This window comes from Amblyomma maculatum, chromosome 8 (genome assembly GCF_055883805.1).
Source record: "Amblyomma maculatum isolate TAMU_Amacu chromosome 8, ASM5588380v1, whole genome shotgun sequence".
Classification (NCBI taxonomy): domain Eukaryota; kingdom Metazoa; phylum Arthropoda; class Arachnida; order Ixodida; family Ixodidae; genus Amblyomma; species Amblyomma maculatum.
Window position 1 is genome coordinate 128,991,615 of NC_139351.1, and position 16,083 is coordinate 129,007,697.

Sequence of the window (16,083 nt, forward strand, 5' to 3'; positions counted from 1 at the left end):
TATGTTAAAATGGTAGATGCATATCTGAATGAGTAATTTTATTGGTACCTTTTAACGAGCCAACCAAAGAGCAAGTATTATATTGTCAACTTATCAGCAGCATTGGCTTTCACCAAGTTTTCGAGGACTGTTACAAGCAGTGGAAGGATGTCCCAGTAACTCTGCAATGCCAGTAAAAAGAATTTACCATACTGTGGTGCCAACAAAACAAAATTTTATTAACTATCACTGGTTAAGCTATCCGGATTAGTGTTCCCTAAGAGGATGGCTGCGAGCTGCTCGAATCTGAAGACGACCGCTTAAAGGGGTTGAGTCTTGAAACCCAGCTTTGCGGTTGTTCACTGCAAGACAAACAAGATTAGTTGTTATTAAATCCACTCACAGCATTAAAGCCTGTTACAGTAAAAAAGGCAACAAAAAAGTGCACTTACAATGTATCTTCTTCTTGCTTCCGCTGCTCTTCTTTCACTGTCAAAAAAAATAAAAGAAAAAGTTACCTGTAATTAAAAGCTCCTGGTAATCCAGAAAACAAAAGTGGATTAATGTAGACGGTCCTGCCCTTCTCACTAGGTTTGCGCGACCTATTCGATGACAGCCAAGTGGACCAAGCATGTCCATTTCGTATAAAATTATGTGAGGTCTGTTTCCGATTCAAACAGCTTATCTCTGGCCACAAAATGGTAATAGTGAAGTTATAAAATGCTGGCAGTAGGCCTTATATTTTACGAATTAAACACACAGCACATTATACAAGGGGCCAAAAGCAATGGTGAAAGCGTTCACTAACAGCAGCGCATTTTTTTGGAAAGTCTCCCAGGAGCAGCAAAATTCCATGCATGCATTAAGTACAACACGAAACAGTGGGGTAGAAAAAAAAAGAAAAGAAAAAAGGAAAAGCTTAATATCATGAGCCCTAAAGCTTGAGAGAGAATTGAAAGCTAAAAATGTGACCCTTTTTCACAGCAGAAAGCCATCGAGAAGAACTGAATGAAAAAGAAAGAAAACCGACTCACACTTCAGTTCTTCCAGGTAGTCGTTGAGGAACTGGTACTTGAGAGGTTTCGGCTTGGGTAGGGCATCCTCGTAGTCCATGAGCTTCGCTTCGGCTTTCCAGAGGGTCAGACCGAACCAGTCGGCCTCTTCCTCCTGCAAGTACACAACCGTGCATAAGTATATCGCTATCGGGCAAATGCGCAGCTAGCGTGGCAACCACTTAAAATGTACTTTGAACATTACTTTCGTACAAGTACCAGCACACACACATTTCCAGTGCCAGCCATGCCACAGAGGTGATGCCATTTTTCTCGGCTGGTTAGCGACGTAACTCGGTTTTGTCCGTAATTTGAAGGGCAATAACCATTCTCATTTGCCATTGCTTGTTCAAAGCACATAAAATGTACTGTAGGCACCACATTGGATACATGCTTGGGCGTTGCCCCCCGTGGCTTCGCTATGCACTGTCAATGCTGCTTCAGCGAGAGCCATGCCTGAAAAATGGCGCACAGCATTGACTGGACTCGCGGATGATGATTTCTGCTAGGCTGCTGGATTTAATTTTCTAAATCTTCTGTTAGGACTTCCTGAGATCCATGCTAGCGAAAACTGTCTGTATAGAGTAGAACCTCGTTGATACGTTCCCAGTTAATACGATTTCCCGTTTAATATGTTCAAAATTGCGGGCAGTAAAACATCTCCCATAAAGTTAAAACTATTTATCTCCTGGTTCTAATGAGTGCTCGCGACATAAAAAGCCGATTAGCAGCACTCCCTTGCCCCAGTTGCTTTCCTGCAGTCCCTAAGTGGAAAGGGGCGAAGCATCAAAGAAAGTTAACGAGCTAACATATGAGGTCCCCGTTCCCATGGAAACATGACTTCATGAGAAGAAACGGGGTGGATTCTTTGCAGTGTCTTAGAGGCGTACAGGCGAACCATTTGATAACTACAGCTATTCGCTTGCACAGCAGGCCGGGCATGGTAACTCAGCATGTGCAAAAACGTGGCGGCTGTAACCCATTGCAACGGCTTCACCACATGACACTGCTGTAAGGGTGCGAAGCGTCCGGAAACAACCAAAGAAGCGATCTCGGCTCGGTAATGCCTTCTATGAACCAGATTTGTCAATAAATCTCTTCCGCGCTTAGGTCAATGAAACTGCGGACTGAATTTGGCACAATCTAAAAATGGAGCTGTGCATACTTGATGTTTATAAATGCTGGTCTACACTTTTGTACAGTTAAATGTTTCAGTTCTAAATCATTTGTACCTCATTCAGCAGATAAATGTTCAAGATCAGGCAGTTCAGATCATACGCCGTCCCAGATAATGTTTTTTCCTCTGCAGTTAAAAACAAAAAGCGTATCAAAAAGTTTTTCTGTATTAACTGTCGTACAAGTGTTGCTAGGCTTCTTGAAAGCCCTGCGGACAAATACGACATCTGTGAGAGACAGTGTACACAAAGTGTCACACTAAGTGTTAAAATAGCCTGGGAAACTTTTGCTTTTAGGCTTGCTTGGAAAGGCAACTCTCCTGACAGTGTGAAAACAATGATGATGAGAATGCAGGTGTAACCCACCTAGTATCACAGTGATCTAAGTCAAGATTTGCCAATTCCATATATATTATATAACATCTCTAGTTAAAAGGTAAACACATGCCATTAACAGTACAGAATACATACATATATTATGGTGAGGCTACCAGAAAAAAAATATAAAATAATATGCCTCTGCCCATGCCACTAGGTATAACAGCACTCCCTGCAGTTATTTGGCAGTCCTGCGGTGGAGCAACGAGCATGGGTGAGCACCGCCAATTTGCAAGCAATTTTGACGAGTGCGCACTGAACATGAGTATTCAAAAGAAACAACAAGGACCACAAACAATTCAATAGCTTCACGTTCAAGATGTGAAACTTGAGTGCGGACCAAAGGTGTTAAAATGGACACGCCTACTCACGGACACCATGAACTCCTTGTACTTCTCCAAAATCTCTTTCTGCTTTTCCTCATTGTCATGGTACAGATCCTTCCTCGCTAATGCCAGCAGCATCTTGCGTCTCAGGTCCAGTGCCAACTGAGAGTGTAAATCTTGCACTGGTGTCTTAAAAAAAAAAGAAGAGAGAGAGAATCTGAAGACTCTGATATCTCGTGCAACCCTAAGCACAGAGGATGCCAACACGCAAATTGCAAGGCACACACACTTCAGCCCCAACCAGCAACTTTAATAAAGAGAACATTTGAGACACTTGTCTTTCCCTGTCACTGCAGTTCTCTTACATGTTTCTTCATCCACAGATGCCAAGATCTTCAAAAGCTGTTGTCATGCCGGCTATACTACTATATCCAACGAATGCTTGCTGGACTCGGCGCACAAAAAGATGGGCCCCGCCGAGGTGGCGCAGTGGTTAGGGCGCTCAGCTACTGTTCCCAAGGGTGTGGGATCAAATCCCGGCCTCGGCGGCCGTTTTTCGATGGAGGCAAAATTCAAGGCGCCCGTGTGTTGTGCAATGTGAACGCACGTTAAAATACCCCAGGTGATCGAGATTTACAGAGTCTTTCACTACGGCGGCTCTTACGCCTGAGTCGCTTTGGGACGTTAAGCCCTACAAACCAAACCAAACAAAAAGACGGAACACAGGAACAAGAAGGACCACAGGACAAAGCGTTGAACTACCATGGTTCTGCACTTCGTCCTGTCATCCTTCTTGTTCTTATGCTCCATCTTATATTGCACCACATCTAGCAAGCATGGAAACAAACCAACTCGCCCTACAGCAAGGTTGATCCAACAAATGTTAGAATTGGAAGAAATGGAGGGATTTCTAACATAAGGTACACAACGCTAACTTCACATAAAGGACATAGAGATTCGGACAGGACAGGCGCTGACTCCAGCTAGGTTTACTGAAGGGCACTTGTTCCATGTATTTAGCCTGAAGAGGTTCAACGCATGTGCGTTTCAGATATGACAAAAAAAATATAAAAAGACACTCAAACAAATGAAAACACCTTTTAAAAATTAAGGAAGGCCGATTATTTTTTACCATGAATTTTTTAGTAATCTGTGTTCATTTGCTCGCAGGGAGATAGAACTGGTGCTGATGCACGCATTACCTCTCACTGAGATAAAAAGGCTTCTGCCATTTCACAAGCTAATATATGTAGTTGTCATTGAAATAATAGTGAAACCTTTGCTTCGGGCATGCTACGTTCGGTAGTCCAACAAGCTCACCTTTAATATGTAGAGGTCAAAGCCACAATGCTCATTGATCAGCAGTAGCGTCCTCTGTGTGACAGTGACACGCATGTACTTGTCCAGGATCTCGCTGTAAAGGACAACTCGCTTCAGGAGTGGCGTGAAGAATTTGACGAAGCAGCCGGTGGCACAAGGCTTGTAGCCAGGAACAATGCCCTCTCCACCCCATATGCCTTCCTGGCACTCCTTGGGGTACAGCACGGGAATAGGCCGCTCCTCCGTCCTCATGCTGCAAGTGCACAGGCACCAATACACATAGCTAGTGCTGTCCTGCCAGAAAACTGCACGCTAACAGTTTGCACAGAAGAGAAAAATAAAAGATTGCTTGTACATTTTGATCAACACTGATTCCAGCAGTTTCGTGTAAGACTTGCCCAGCGACTGGTTTCATGCAACAGGTAAGGATAAACAGAGTATTCAAGGAAGTAAGTTGTAGTTGGCATACGTGTATAGTGGTCTAGAGCTCAACAGTTAACATACGTTCATACGATGTGCAGTGTTCTTAAAGGGTGTTTTAAAGTTTACCGTGAAGCTTTAAATGTGTTAGTGTAAATGCGCTTCACGTGGACAGCCCTGCACATGCTACCTTCTAATTGGTGAATTTCTTGTTGGAATAATGACCTGTTATCAGTGGATAAGCAAACAGACTATTAGTTCCGATATAATTTTCATGGGGGTAATGGGGCATAAACTTTTAAATAGCCCGGCTTTTAAACGTGTATCGGCATAGTACAGCATATCACGGGTCTTTCTTATTTCTCTGACATCAGATACAGCCGCGACGGCCAGGATTTCGGTCCCGCGACCTTGAGCTGAGCAAGCAATAGGAGACTACAACGCGTCACAGGACAAATATTTTCTAACATCACGTGCAGCGTACGCCCGTAGCTGTGGTTGAAAAGGCGTTTTGATTCCGAAAACGAGGCTGCAAAACAGAAACCTGCCCTGGCGGCTCGGCCTAGCATTCGCGAGACGTTAACCCCATTTGCAGCGTGTTAACTGCCGCCGAAGCAAAAGCTTCCAAACATCACACGTAAGGTATGTTGCTGATATAAGTTAAAACACTACAAGGCAGTTAAACCTGCCCTATATACTGCTATGCCACCATAATACTGCAATCACGCGTATCGAGATAGATCATGCAAAGGCACCAGTGTCGCACTTACACTTTTTTCGTAATGGGGTGCTGAGTATATTTATCGGGCGGAGGCCTGTAGTGAACAGGTGTCTGTTTTCTCTTCATGTCCTCCAGGAATCGGCGGTAGTGCGCCGGAAACCGTTCAATTATGGGCACAAACTTCTTAGTTGCGGACATGGTGCCTCGATTGCTCTAATCGTGCGTAGGAAAAGCCATGTGCTGCCCGGCATAAAAGTAAACACGTTCGTTGCACGTAGATTCGTAATTTAAAAATAGTCCAAAATAAACATTTCAGTCTAAACATACGCCTTTATTTTTACGCAATAAAGATAGGTGGTGTTTTAAATCGAATTATTAGTATCTAAATAGGTTAAAGCTCCGGTTAGCAGCATGCGAAGATACGAATATGAGCCTTACGACCTGCAGGCCCACATTGTTTCGGAAACCAAACCAAACGGCCAAGCCTCTGGGTTCTGTCGTGTTGGTAGACGTGCGTGCATCGTTGAAACGACGGAATTATTTTATGTTACTGCTTATTTGAGTTAACCGACCGCTCATAGTTGTGCTGTACTGCCGAATGCCCTGTCCGAGCTTCTGTGAACCACTGTGCATCGCGCAAATTGCCATGGAAGTGTATCGTACCTGTTGAACAAGGATTGCAATGTCAAATATTTATGCTCCTGAAAAATCGCCTTCCCACCGTGGTTTTCGGGTAAGCTACCGGCGCTTTGAAATCGTCCTTTTACGTTGTACTTTACCGAATAGCACTGGTGGCGACGCTATAAAGAAGTGTCGCCCGGCTAATTAGGTTACCGTCTGAAACTTCCACCGATTTGATGACTGGAGTGCCGCGGGGCCCTACTGGGTCAGCGTTTTGCTCCGACGGTTTTTCGGAAGCTTGACCCCAATTAAACGCATGACGGCGCATGCGAAATTGCCCGACAAACAACTCGTGGCGTACCTACGCGAATACCGCTACCTCGTTCTGACCTTCGCGAACGCAGTCTGAGGTGGTTAATAGGGAGCTCATGTCAGAAAACTGTTCATCAAACAGCGTCGTGTATGAAAAGATTATTATTTCGCTTGAACACTGAGTAGTTGCTAAGACGAGACCACGGCATGTACTAACGATGCTCTTATCTTCGCGACATAAGTTTCCGTCTTGTCCCTTTTTTTTTTTTTTTTTTTCATGAATAGAAGCGCGACAACGTTAGGCAATCGCGTTGTGGGCTGATGACACCTAGGACAAGGCGTTTTCGTCTAAAAAAAGCACTGTCACGTTGCAAATATTTTTAACTGCGTCATGTAAAGCAAAGTGCGCATGGACACTCATTTTGGTGCTGATAATGAGCTACGGGTCCCTTTTCGCCGTATTCTCGAAAATCGGGACTCGGTAATTTCGGCAAAAAACTACGCATTGCGGTTTGTCTTCTCTCATTCGAACCACATGTTGCAGTTCGCCTTCTTTTTAACTGTTATCTTATATATTAGGTGATACAATTGATCAAATTTTGCTTCTTGGTGTTAAATTTGTAGTATATTACGAGTTTCACTCATATAAACTGATGTTTACTTTTGTGTGCATATTTGTGTGCCTTCTGCTATGGGGCCACAGCAATATGCGTTCTCATTTACTGAACTGGAATCGAGTAATTGCAGCCAGAATAATGCTCAGAAGCATAACGACCTCTAAGTAGTTTCTTGCGTGCTGTCAGTTTCAATTCAGAATTAATTCTGCATTATAATGTTGCGAACATCAGATAGGAATCTGAAGCATTGTATGTACGATTTTAGTGCCTGCATTGGTATCTGTATTTACACAGTAGGTAGCAAAAGCTGTACTACATTTTGAGTATTGGCATTCTATGTAGTGGTCGTGTGTTGGCAGTTGTTCATGCATTGAGGGATGCAAAGTTGCCCATGGATGATCATTGTGTTGGCCTTTGTCAAAGGCAGCATACCTGTAATTTGTGTTTGCCAATGCCTCATCCAGCCAAAAATGACAATTTGGGGCATTTTATTATCTCCCAGCATGTCTGTTTCGTTGGCATATACATGAGCAGACAGAAATATTTCTTGCCTTTTAAAGATCTTGTTCTATTTGTTGTCGGCTAGAGTCACCTTAGTGAAGGCCTGTGCTACGAACTGCGCTCTGCGAAAAGGCATTAATGGGTGTTCATGTCAGCATGTCTGGTGGCGTCTTGCTGTGCTGGCTCAGTGGCTTTGATATTTGGCTGCTGACCTCCATGTCGTAAGTTAGATTTCAGCTGTGGTGGTTGTATCAATGGAAGCGAAATAGAAAAATATATGTGTGTTGTGCAGTGTCAGTGCAAATTAAGATCCCCGAGCTGGTAGAAATCTATTTGGAGTCCTCGTTTACAGCCTCTGTCATAACCTGAGGTGTCTTTGGGACATTAAAATAATCACAATCCAGGTTGATTCCATGGTCCAATCCACGGCTGTTTGCAGACTTATTTAGCTTTTTGTTGAGACGGCAGACTAGACTGCTTAGTTTTTGTGTGTGTGTGTGACAGCTGTTTGAACAATATTTACATGAGCTTTCGGCTTCTGTTAGTGGCAATAATAGTTACAATTTCGTTGCTTAATATTAACATCATGCTGAATGTAAAAAAAAACTTTCGCAGCTCCCGAAATCCCAGGCCTCCCGCACTGGCAGCTTCGTGAATGAAACATTTAAAATATATATGCAGAAACCACACTGATTTAATATTTGTGCATACCGGAGAAAGGAATGCTTCGAAATTTCAAACCGCCGTCCAACAAAATGCAGAATTGCAAATTGTTTTCTTTGTTGTTCATTGGTGTTGTACATGGCGAGACTAAAAAAATGTCGAGGCTTTTTTTTTTCTTTTTTTTTTTTTTTTTCGGCCTTTGTTTCCATGACTGGCGAAGTGACAATGGTGACCATGGCTTACAAGGCTGGACCACACAGGGTGCATCTTCAATTGACGTAGATAAATTCGTGCTTCCCACACTAGGGTAGGGTTGCCACGGGAATAGGACAAAGAATAAACCGCATAAATTGTAAAAGGCTGGAGAAGGGGGAAGACAGGAAAGAACAGCACAAACGTACGGTTTTGCATGCGTGTTGTAGGCATTGTGTAATGGAAATCCTTGAAAGTGCCCATTTTCGGGTCACGTCCTGTCATATTTTTTTGGCCATGTTTTACTGCGTTGCTACACATTTATGCAACGATTACTGTGATACCCCACATTCATCTTCTCGCCGATGGAGGTGCAGTTCAGTTTGGCCGGGAATAAGTATTTTGTAAGGAAAGGGAAGAAAGCTGATAATAGTCACAGTAGCTGCCTTGACCATGCTGTGAGGGAAGGCGCAAAGGAAGGAGTGAAGGGAGGTGGTGGGAAAGAAGCACATCAATCAGGCTTCCAATAAATTCGACCACCTCGGCTTTCTTTAATCCTTTAAAGCGCCACTTGCCATTCTGCTTGAGTAATTGAATTTTTATTTAAATGTTTTATGCAGACTTCAAGAATTGAATTATTATGGCTTATTTAGGAATGCACCAGCGTCTGTGTAGAGTATTTAAATATTCGGTAGGATTGAATTCTGGTGAGTGCTTGGGGATCTGTATTCCTTACTTTGACCATCTTTGTCAAAAGTGTAACTACTTTGTGGGACTTGTAATGCATTTCCAGTGTCCTGAATCTGCCAATGCTAAGAAGATTTTTTGCCCTATCCCCTCCACTAATGCTAAATCAGCGCCACTACACGGCTCAGAAGCAGACCCCCTGGTCTGTGCACTCTTGACAAAGGCTGTGCACAAAGCTAGAAATGGCAGAAAAGAAAGACTATTTCATGTGATGGTACCTGTCTGCATGAAAGTGCTGGGGGCCATGCCACTGGCCTCACTGTTTAGAGGAATACAGTGAAGTCCACTTATGAAGACTGTAGTTTTAACAAAGTCTTTTAAATGGAGTACCATCAGAATAAATATTAGGGCAATAACACTATATCCCAGATGCAACGAAGTGCCATGACCGTACAACTTGGTTAGAGCGAATGAGGAGGCATCATAAACTTAACCTCGCATTCGCAAAATGCCTGCTTCCCACCAGCGCGGTTGTGGAAATGTGTCTCCCAGCTTCTATGGTGAGGTCTCCGCTCCTCCTTCCAGACAACATGGCTACTTCAAAAAAGCTGCACAAAAGGGGCCATCAAAAACCACAGGCCTAGTGCAGGCCAATGGGTTATAATGCCAGCCACTGCATGTGAATGTTGAGTCAAAGCAGGAATATGGCGGGCGTGAGACGTCGGCAGCTTTGAATGCAAAACTGGCGCATTCCGTGGGTGGTCAGCAAGTGGCGGCGGTCTCACGACTTTTAAAGGGACCATGAAGAGCTATTTACTAAAATTGTAAAATGCACACGAGCAATAGGCATCCCATCAACACTCGCAACGCAAAAGTTTTTGAGTTAGTGTTATTGGCGCCGAACATATGGGTGATTGAAAATGATGCTCCTCCTCTCCCACCTCAACTCAACCCAAGTCGGCGCGCAAGGACAAAGAAAAAAAAAAAAAGTCGCGACGCCGTCCCACCGCGCTCCATCCTGCCCGCGTAACTTTGGAGCGTCCAATGAGCGGGCGCGACCAACGGCCCCATTGATGTCAGAGGGGATGCTTGCACGCAGAGGTGTGTTGCCCAAATCGGCTGCGAGCAGTCAACAGGAGCACTTTAAGAATTGTAAATTATTGGCTCCACGCAAAGCTTTCAAATTTCAATCAAATACTCACAAAAATTGCTTCTGTGAATTGCATGCATTACAATTTCGCCCCAAGCAGCATTTCAGGGGCCCCTTAATGCTAGTTCAGAAATTTGTGCAGCTTGTGTACTCTTCTCTGCCCAGTCGGCTCTCCTGCTCTTGCGCTGCTGCCGCGGCATGGAAGCAGTGCACATGCTTATACAGCACGTAGTGCAGTAGATACACTCTGTATGCATGTATGTTGTGTGAGCTTCGTTGCAGCATTATTACAACTTGGCTGCTGATCAAAGACGCGGAGGCAGACCTGCTGCGGGTTAATGTGAATGTATATTTAATAATTCATCAGGCCACTAGCAGAAAAGATCTCGGTTTGGTTTGGTTTATAGGGCTTAACGTCCCAAAGCAACCCAAAGCCACGAGGGACACCGTAGTGGAAGGCTCTGAAGATATCGACCACTTGGGGTTCTTTAAGGTGCACTGACATCACACAGCACACGGGCACCTTGCATTTTTTCCACCTTGGAAAAGCGGCCGGGATTCGATTCCTCATCCTTAGACACAGCAGTCGAGCGCATTCCAGTCACTATGAGCCTCTGGTAAAACAAGCTCAATTGCGGTGATCATCAGGCTTGTTATGAGTGGCTTGACAGTTTTATTTACTGCGGTTGCTACAAGTTGACAAAAAAAAAAAGAATCTCCTTTTCCAATCCAGAGATGCGGATAACACTCAATGGAAAATACCTTAGTAATCTGCGACAACACAGCAAACTATGTAAAGGAAAATGACAGTTGTAATGCTAAGAGGCTGGGAGAGAGCAGTGTGGTTAGAGAATGAGCAAAAGATTATGATGTTCTAGCTGAAATTACGAAGAAGGAATAGGAGTGGGCAGAGTACTTGATGTGAGGGCAAGATGATCAGTACTCGTCAAGGGTACCAGACTGGATTCCTAGAGAAAGCTGGTGCAGCAGGGGGTGGCAGAAGGTAAGGTGAGCAGACGAGATTAGAAAGCTTGCAAGCACAAGGCAGCCACAGCTGGCATGGGACGGGATTATCTGGAATCACTTTGGGGAAGCCTTTCTTCATGCTATGATAATGTGCTGTGGTGATGTTGAGGTAAAATCTGTCTGAAACTAAGTAATCTCTGTCAGGGATAGCATGCCTGCAGAAAAAGCACGGAATTTGTGGCGTACACGCAGGTATATTTTTAATGCTTAAAACACGCATTGAGGATGAACTCCGTCTAACTCATTCTTTACAAAAACATTTTTCTTGAGTTGCTTGTGGCTATGCTGACATTTTCGCTCATTGTCATCACTGCAAAACCAGTGAAAAAGAAGTCTGTTGACAAGGACGTTCCAGGGTACGCATACTGTAAATTGGTGGACTCCTTGTTTGAACAGGGTGTAGGCACTAAAGCCGCCCCCCTCCGCCCCCTTTATACCTGCCATCCAAGAATGCATGAAATCTTTAGGGGGTTGGGTGCCCTGCTTGGTGGCTCACTACGAATACTGAGAAAATTGCTTTTAGAAATGATGTTGCCTCTCGACACAAGCTCGTTATGTCACACCAAAAACGGGACTAAATAATCAGGGTTTTGAAGTGAATGATAGTGTAGTGTAGCGTCTGAGAAATTGCGTTGACGTACTACTGCAGTGTACTGGAGAAATCGTTTGCTGGTAGCAACTTGTACACTTCGTTTTCTCTTTGGCCTTTCAATATATAAAAGCTTCACTTTCAGTAAAAGCAGTGCCTTTGTAGTGAGAATGTGGCAATGCATTGATACAGGCGAGCTGTAGTTTTTCCTCGGCAACTTGTTCTCTAAAAGATTAATGTGCACCTCCTATATGCACAGCAGCACAGTGCCATTTTTTGCGTGATGCCCCCATCATGATCTGGTCAATCCAGCTGCTATTTAATTCGTGGGAGGGGGGTGGTTGTCATTTTGGGGCTGAGGTATTGATTTCACTTTTCACTAAAGCAGTGAGGACTACTCTTTCCAGTACCTTTTCTTTAAAAGAAGTCCAGATCTCTGGCTCTTCCTTTTTTACTATGTTAACATTTGTGTGGGAGCCCATATTAGGCTGTCTTATGAACTAAGTATAAACTGAGTATGCATTGTTATTTTGTTATTAATCTTGTTATTTTTGGTCTACAAGAACAAGACGATGAAAACGATGAAACCTTGCGCAAAGCTGTCATCGAGGACATATTTGAAACAAAACTGAATCAGTCATGCCACTCCGTTACCAGGATACACCGTCTTGGCAGAACCCCAGGAAACAGACCAGTCATGGTTTGCTTTCAGGAGTTTTTAAAAAAGGAGCAAGGGGTAAACAGCGCAAGCTAAACACGGACAAAAAGGGAGGACGAGACACACACAGCGCTGTGTGTGCCTCGTCCTCCCTTTTTGTCCGTGTTTAGCTTGCGCTGTTTACCCCTTGCGATGAACCAACTAGCCCGCAACGTTTTGTTTAAAAAAGGAGGCTGTACTGGCAATGCAAAGTACCTGAAAGGCACGAACATTTCCATCCAAAATGATTACAGTCGAAACACGCTGCGTAAAAGAAAGCTACTGTGGCAGAGTGCTAGCTCTGAAAGAGCGGACTCCAAGAAACGTGTTTTCCTTGTACACGAAAAATTGAAGATAGACGGTAACCTTTTTGCCGGGGACGACACACTAGATAAACGCGTTCTTATCAGACATGCTCGTGATCCACAGACTTCTGACTGACAGTGCGAATGATCTTTTCGTAAAGAATTGAGGGTCTTAAATTTTAATTCCAGGAGCCTAGTGAATAAATCTGCGGAACTTGAACTGCTTCTTCTAAAGTATGACCCGCACATAACGATCATGACTGAGACTTGGTTACATGACGGTGTTAGCGATGAGTGCTTAGTACCATCCTCTTATCAAATTTTTCGTCGGGATCATCCCTCGTGAAGGGGTGAAGTGGCTATAATTCTGAAGAGCGCATTTGTTGCAAGTCTCCTTCCGCAAATTCATGACCACGGAAGCTTGTTTTTGAAGGTCGACTGTTGGGGCCATTCCACTGTAGTGTGTGCGGTTTATCGATCACCTTCTGCCTCTTTCCAGTTTCTTGTATCCTTGTACGATTATATGTCCGAACTTAAACACCAAAAGGTAATTATGGCTGGTAACTTTAATCTCCCATTTATAAACTGGATGAATAAACCTGAGCTTCACTTACTTGACAACCCTCTAATTGATATTATGATTACATGCGACTTACGGCAGGTTGTACTTGATAACACCCGTGTGAACGAAAATAGTGGTTCAATTTTAGATCTTAATATTTTTAAGCAATGATCTTTCCCAATACACTGTAAGCACGGAAAATGGCGTGTCTGATCACAAGCTTGTATTGTTGTCATGTTTACTTGTCAAGTGCGTGCAGAAAGAAAAGCCACAGGATGTAATTGTCAGACTTTTCCCTTGCTGATGATCAGTCTATACTTGACGAGCTTTGGAAACTGGCTGACAATCTTCCATGTAATGACGCAGTGTCATTATGGCTATTGCTTAAAAGTACAGTTAAATACTGTATGAAAGAATTCATCCCAGACCGAAAAATTAAACCTAAGCGAAAAAATTTTTGGATTAAACGAAGTATTATTCACCTAAAACACAGGTTGAAGCGCGCAAAAAAATGCAAATCTAGAAACTCTGAATCAATTCGCGAACTTCAAGCTCAGCTCTCGACTGAGTTCATATCCTCTCGGAAAAGGTACTTCTCTACGACGCTGCCAAATTTTATGAAGACTAATCCAGACAGGTTTCGGCGCTACCTTGGCACTGAAAGTATGGGAGTTGGTCGAATATTAAAAAATTCTGAAATCATTACGGAACCAAGCAAAGTTGCTGATATTATGAACAATTATTTCCACTCGTGTGTTCTCTCCCAGATATGAGACAACTAACATGTTATTGCCATCCACTTCAGACCCAGACTTTATTACGTTTGAAGGGGTCTGGTCACTCGTACTAAACCTGAAAGCAAAATCGGCTTCAGGTCCAGATAATATTCCCAATTCCTTCCTTCGCCGCTATGCTGAACCAGTGTCGCATATATCAGTATCCATTTTTAGCCTCTCGTTGCGCACTGCTATTTTACCGGATGACTGACGTATTGCTCATGTTATAGCGGTTCACAAGAAAGGTGATCGTCTCTTAATGGAAAACTACCATCCTATATCCTTAATCTCTACGTGCTGTAAATTATTAGAGCATATCATGTCTCATCTTCTTACAAATTTTCTAGAAAGTAACCATTTGCTGTCTCCGTTCCAACATGGATTTCGTAAAGGATTATCTATGTGTACCCAACTAGTAACAACAACAGTCCATGACATTGCTAAAGTTCTTGACTCAGCTGGCCAGGTCAACCTCATTTTTTTTTACTTTAGCAAGGCTTTTGATTGGGTTCCTCATAGCAAACTTTTGACTAAACTTTAGCATTTCGGTATTCCTTCCTTCATGATAAATTGGATTAATGCGTACCTCTCAAATAGTACCCAGTTTGTCGACATCAGAGGGCATTGTTCCAATACTTTACCTGTTTCATCGGGAGTTCCACAGGGAAGCGTTTTAGGGCCTATCCTTTTCCTAATCTACGTCAACGACATAATTACTCACATTCATCCCGATATTAACATCCACCTCTTTGCAGATGATTGCCTTCTCTATAAACAAATAACATGTAAACAAGACCGAAGAAATTTACTCGATAGCCTAACGAATATCAGTGAATGGTGTGCGGTATCAGGCATGACACTGAACTCCCAAAAAACAGTACTGCTCCGTGTCACAAATAAAAAGCATCCCTATGTATTTTCTTATGTTATCGATGGTCACCCTTTAAAGGAAGTAGATGAATACAAATACAGTCGTACCCCGTTAATATGACCTCCGTTAATACTGACGCCCCGAATTATGGACAGTTTTTCTGGGGACAAAACCTTTTCAATGTATTTATGCCTCGTTAATATGGAAACTCGCTGTCCGGACAATGGACAGGGGAAGAATGCACGTGCCCCACTTGGGCCCATGTATTTTGGTCTCGTTAATATGGACAGTGCTTGAAAAAAAGCAGAGGAGTCCGAACGCAAGTTAAAGAAGGGCCCGCCGCCCGCGAACCTATGCGACAGCTGATACGGCGGGATGCCTGAACGAGTCCTGTGGGGTTGGAAAGAACCAAAGCGGGCATGTCGCCGTTCTAAGAGAGGAGGAAGGGGGAGGGGGGGGGGGGGGTGCAAGACCGGAGAGGAACATACACAGCAAACCGAGGGTCAGCGTAAGAAAGACCCCGAAAGGGGGGAACCAGGAGATTTCTGGGTGCAGCGGAAGTGCCACCGCCGTCGGGAAAACAGCAACAATTGGTTGCAATAAATTTTGCTGAACGTGAACAGAGAGGTCGGTAAAAGCGTAAGAAAGAAATGACAGGAAGAAAGACAAGTGCCTACAGTGGCGGTGGGAACTGAAGTTTTCTTTCCCAAAGCGCAATGTGTGTTCCATGAAGCTGTTAACGCTTTTCGGTGAGAGTTAAAACACACTCACAAAGTAGAGCGACGAAAGAAAGGCGACGTATGAACACGCAACCGAGGCCGGGCGTCCCGTCCTGGACGCGCTTCCCTCTCATGCTCTTGGTTTTCGTCCCTGTTGCGCTGCCGAAATGCCAAACTTTGCACACTAGGTGGTCCGTGTGTCGGCTTCGTTTTGAGTCAACGATGCGGCCTTGACAAGGTCTGACCTCTTCGTAGTCGGCTAGCCGTCGTTCTAAACTGTACTTCAGCTTGCAGTGTTTGTTTTACGGGAACACATAAAAACGGCGCCAAGAAGATGGGATGTTCGATAGTCCTCTGCATAGCAGCTTGCCAACTCGACTCCCTTGCTTCCTTACAGGAACAGTACAAGGCAAAAAAAAAAAAA

At 43.9% G+C, this 16,083-nt stretch overlaps 2 protein-coding genes across 3 annotated transcripts in view; one reads left to right on the top strand and one right to left on the bottom strand.

Annotated features, from left to right (window-relative positions):
• Positions 1-23: 23 nt before the first annotated feature.
• mRpL28 (mitochondrial ribosomal protein L28) lies at positions 24-5,646 on the bottom strand. Its single transcript, XM_084577685.1, has 6 exons — positions 5,421-5,646; positions 4,231-4,483; positions 2,956-3,099; positions 1,014-1,146; positions 432-468; positions 24-341 (listed from the first exon to the last, which is right to left on the bottom strand). Exons 1-6 carry the CDS (start codon positions 5,567-5,569, stop codon positions 257-259), a joined length of 801 nt encoding a protein of 266 aa, XP_084433811.1. The 5' UTR covers positions 5,570-5,646; the 3' UTR covers positions 24-256.
• A 160-nt stretch (positions 5,647-5,806) lies between these two features.
• LOC146182550 (ubiquitin carboxyl-terminal hydrolase MINDY-2-like) overlaps positions 5,807-16,083 on the top strand; it is a 38,737-nt gene continuing 28,460 nt past the window's right edge. The window contains exon 1 of one of the 2 annotated variants that reach the window (XM_084577678.1): positions 5,807-6,104. The gene's annotated coding sequence lies outside the window, so the exon portion shown is untranslated. The remainder of the gene's footprint in view (positions 6,105-16,083) is intronic. The other variant, XM_084577679.1, reaches the window with a different exon arrangement.

What these genes read in the sequence shown, in the direction of transcription:
- mRpL28 (XM_084577685.1), bottom strand. Translation starts at nt 5,569, where the DNA reads ATGTCCGCAACTAAGAAGTTTGTGCCCATAATTGAACGGTTTCCGGCG. An exon ending in CACCCCATTACGAAAAAAGT is followed by an intron (nt 4,484 to 5,420) that starts GTAAGTGCGACA and finishes GTGCACTTGCAG; the next exon opens with CATGAGGACGGAGGAGCGGC. An exon ending in AAGCAAGAAGAAGATACATT is followed by an intron (nt 342 to 431) that starts GTAAGTGCACTT and finishes TTTGTCTTGCAG; the next exon opens with TGAACAACCGCAAAGCTGGG.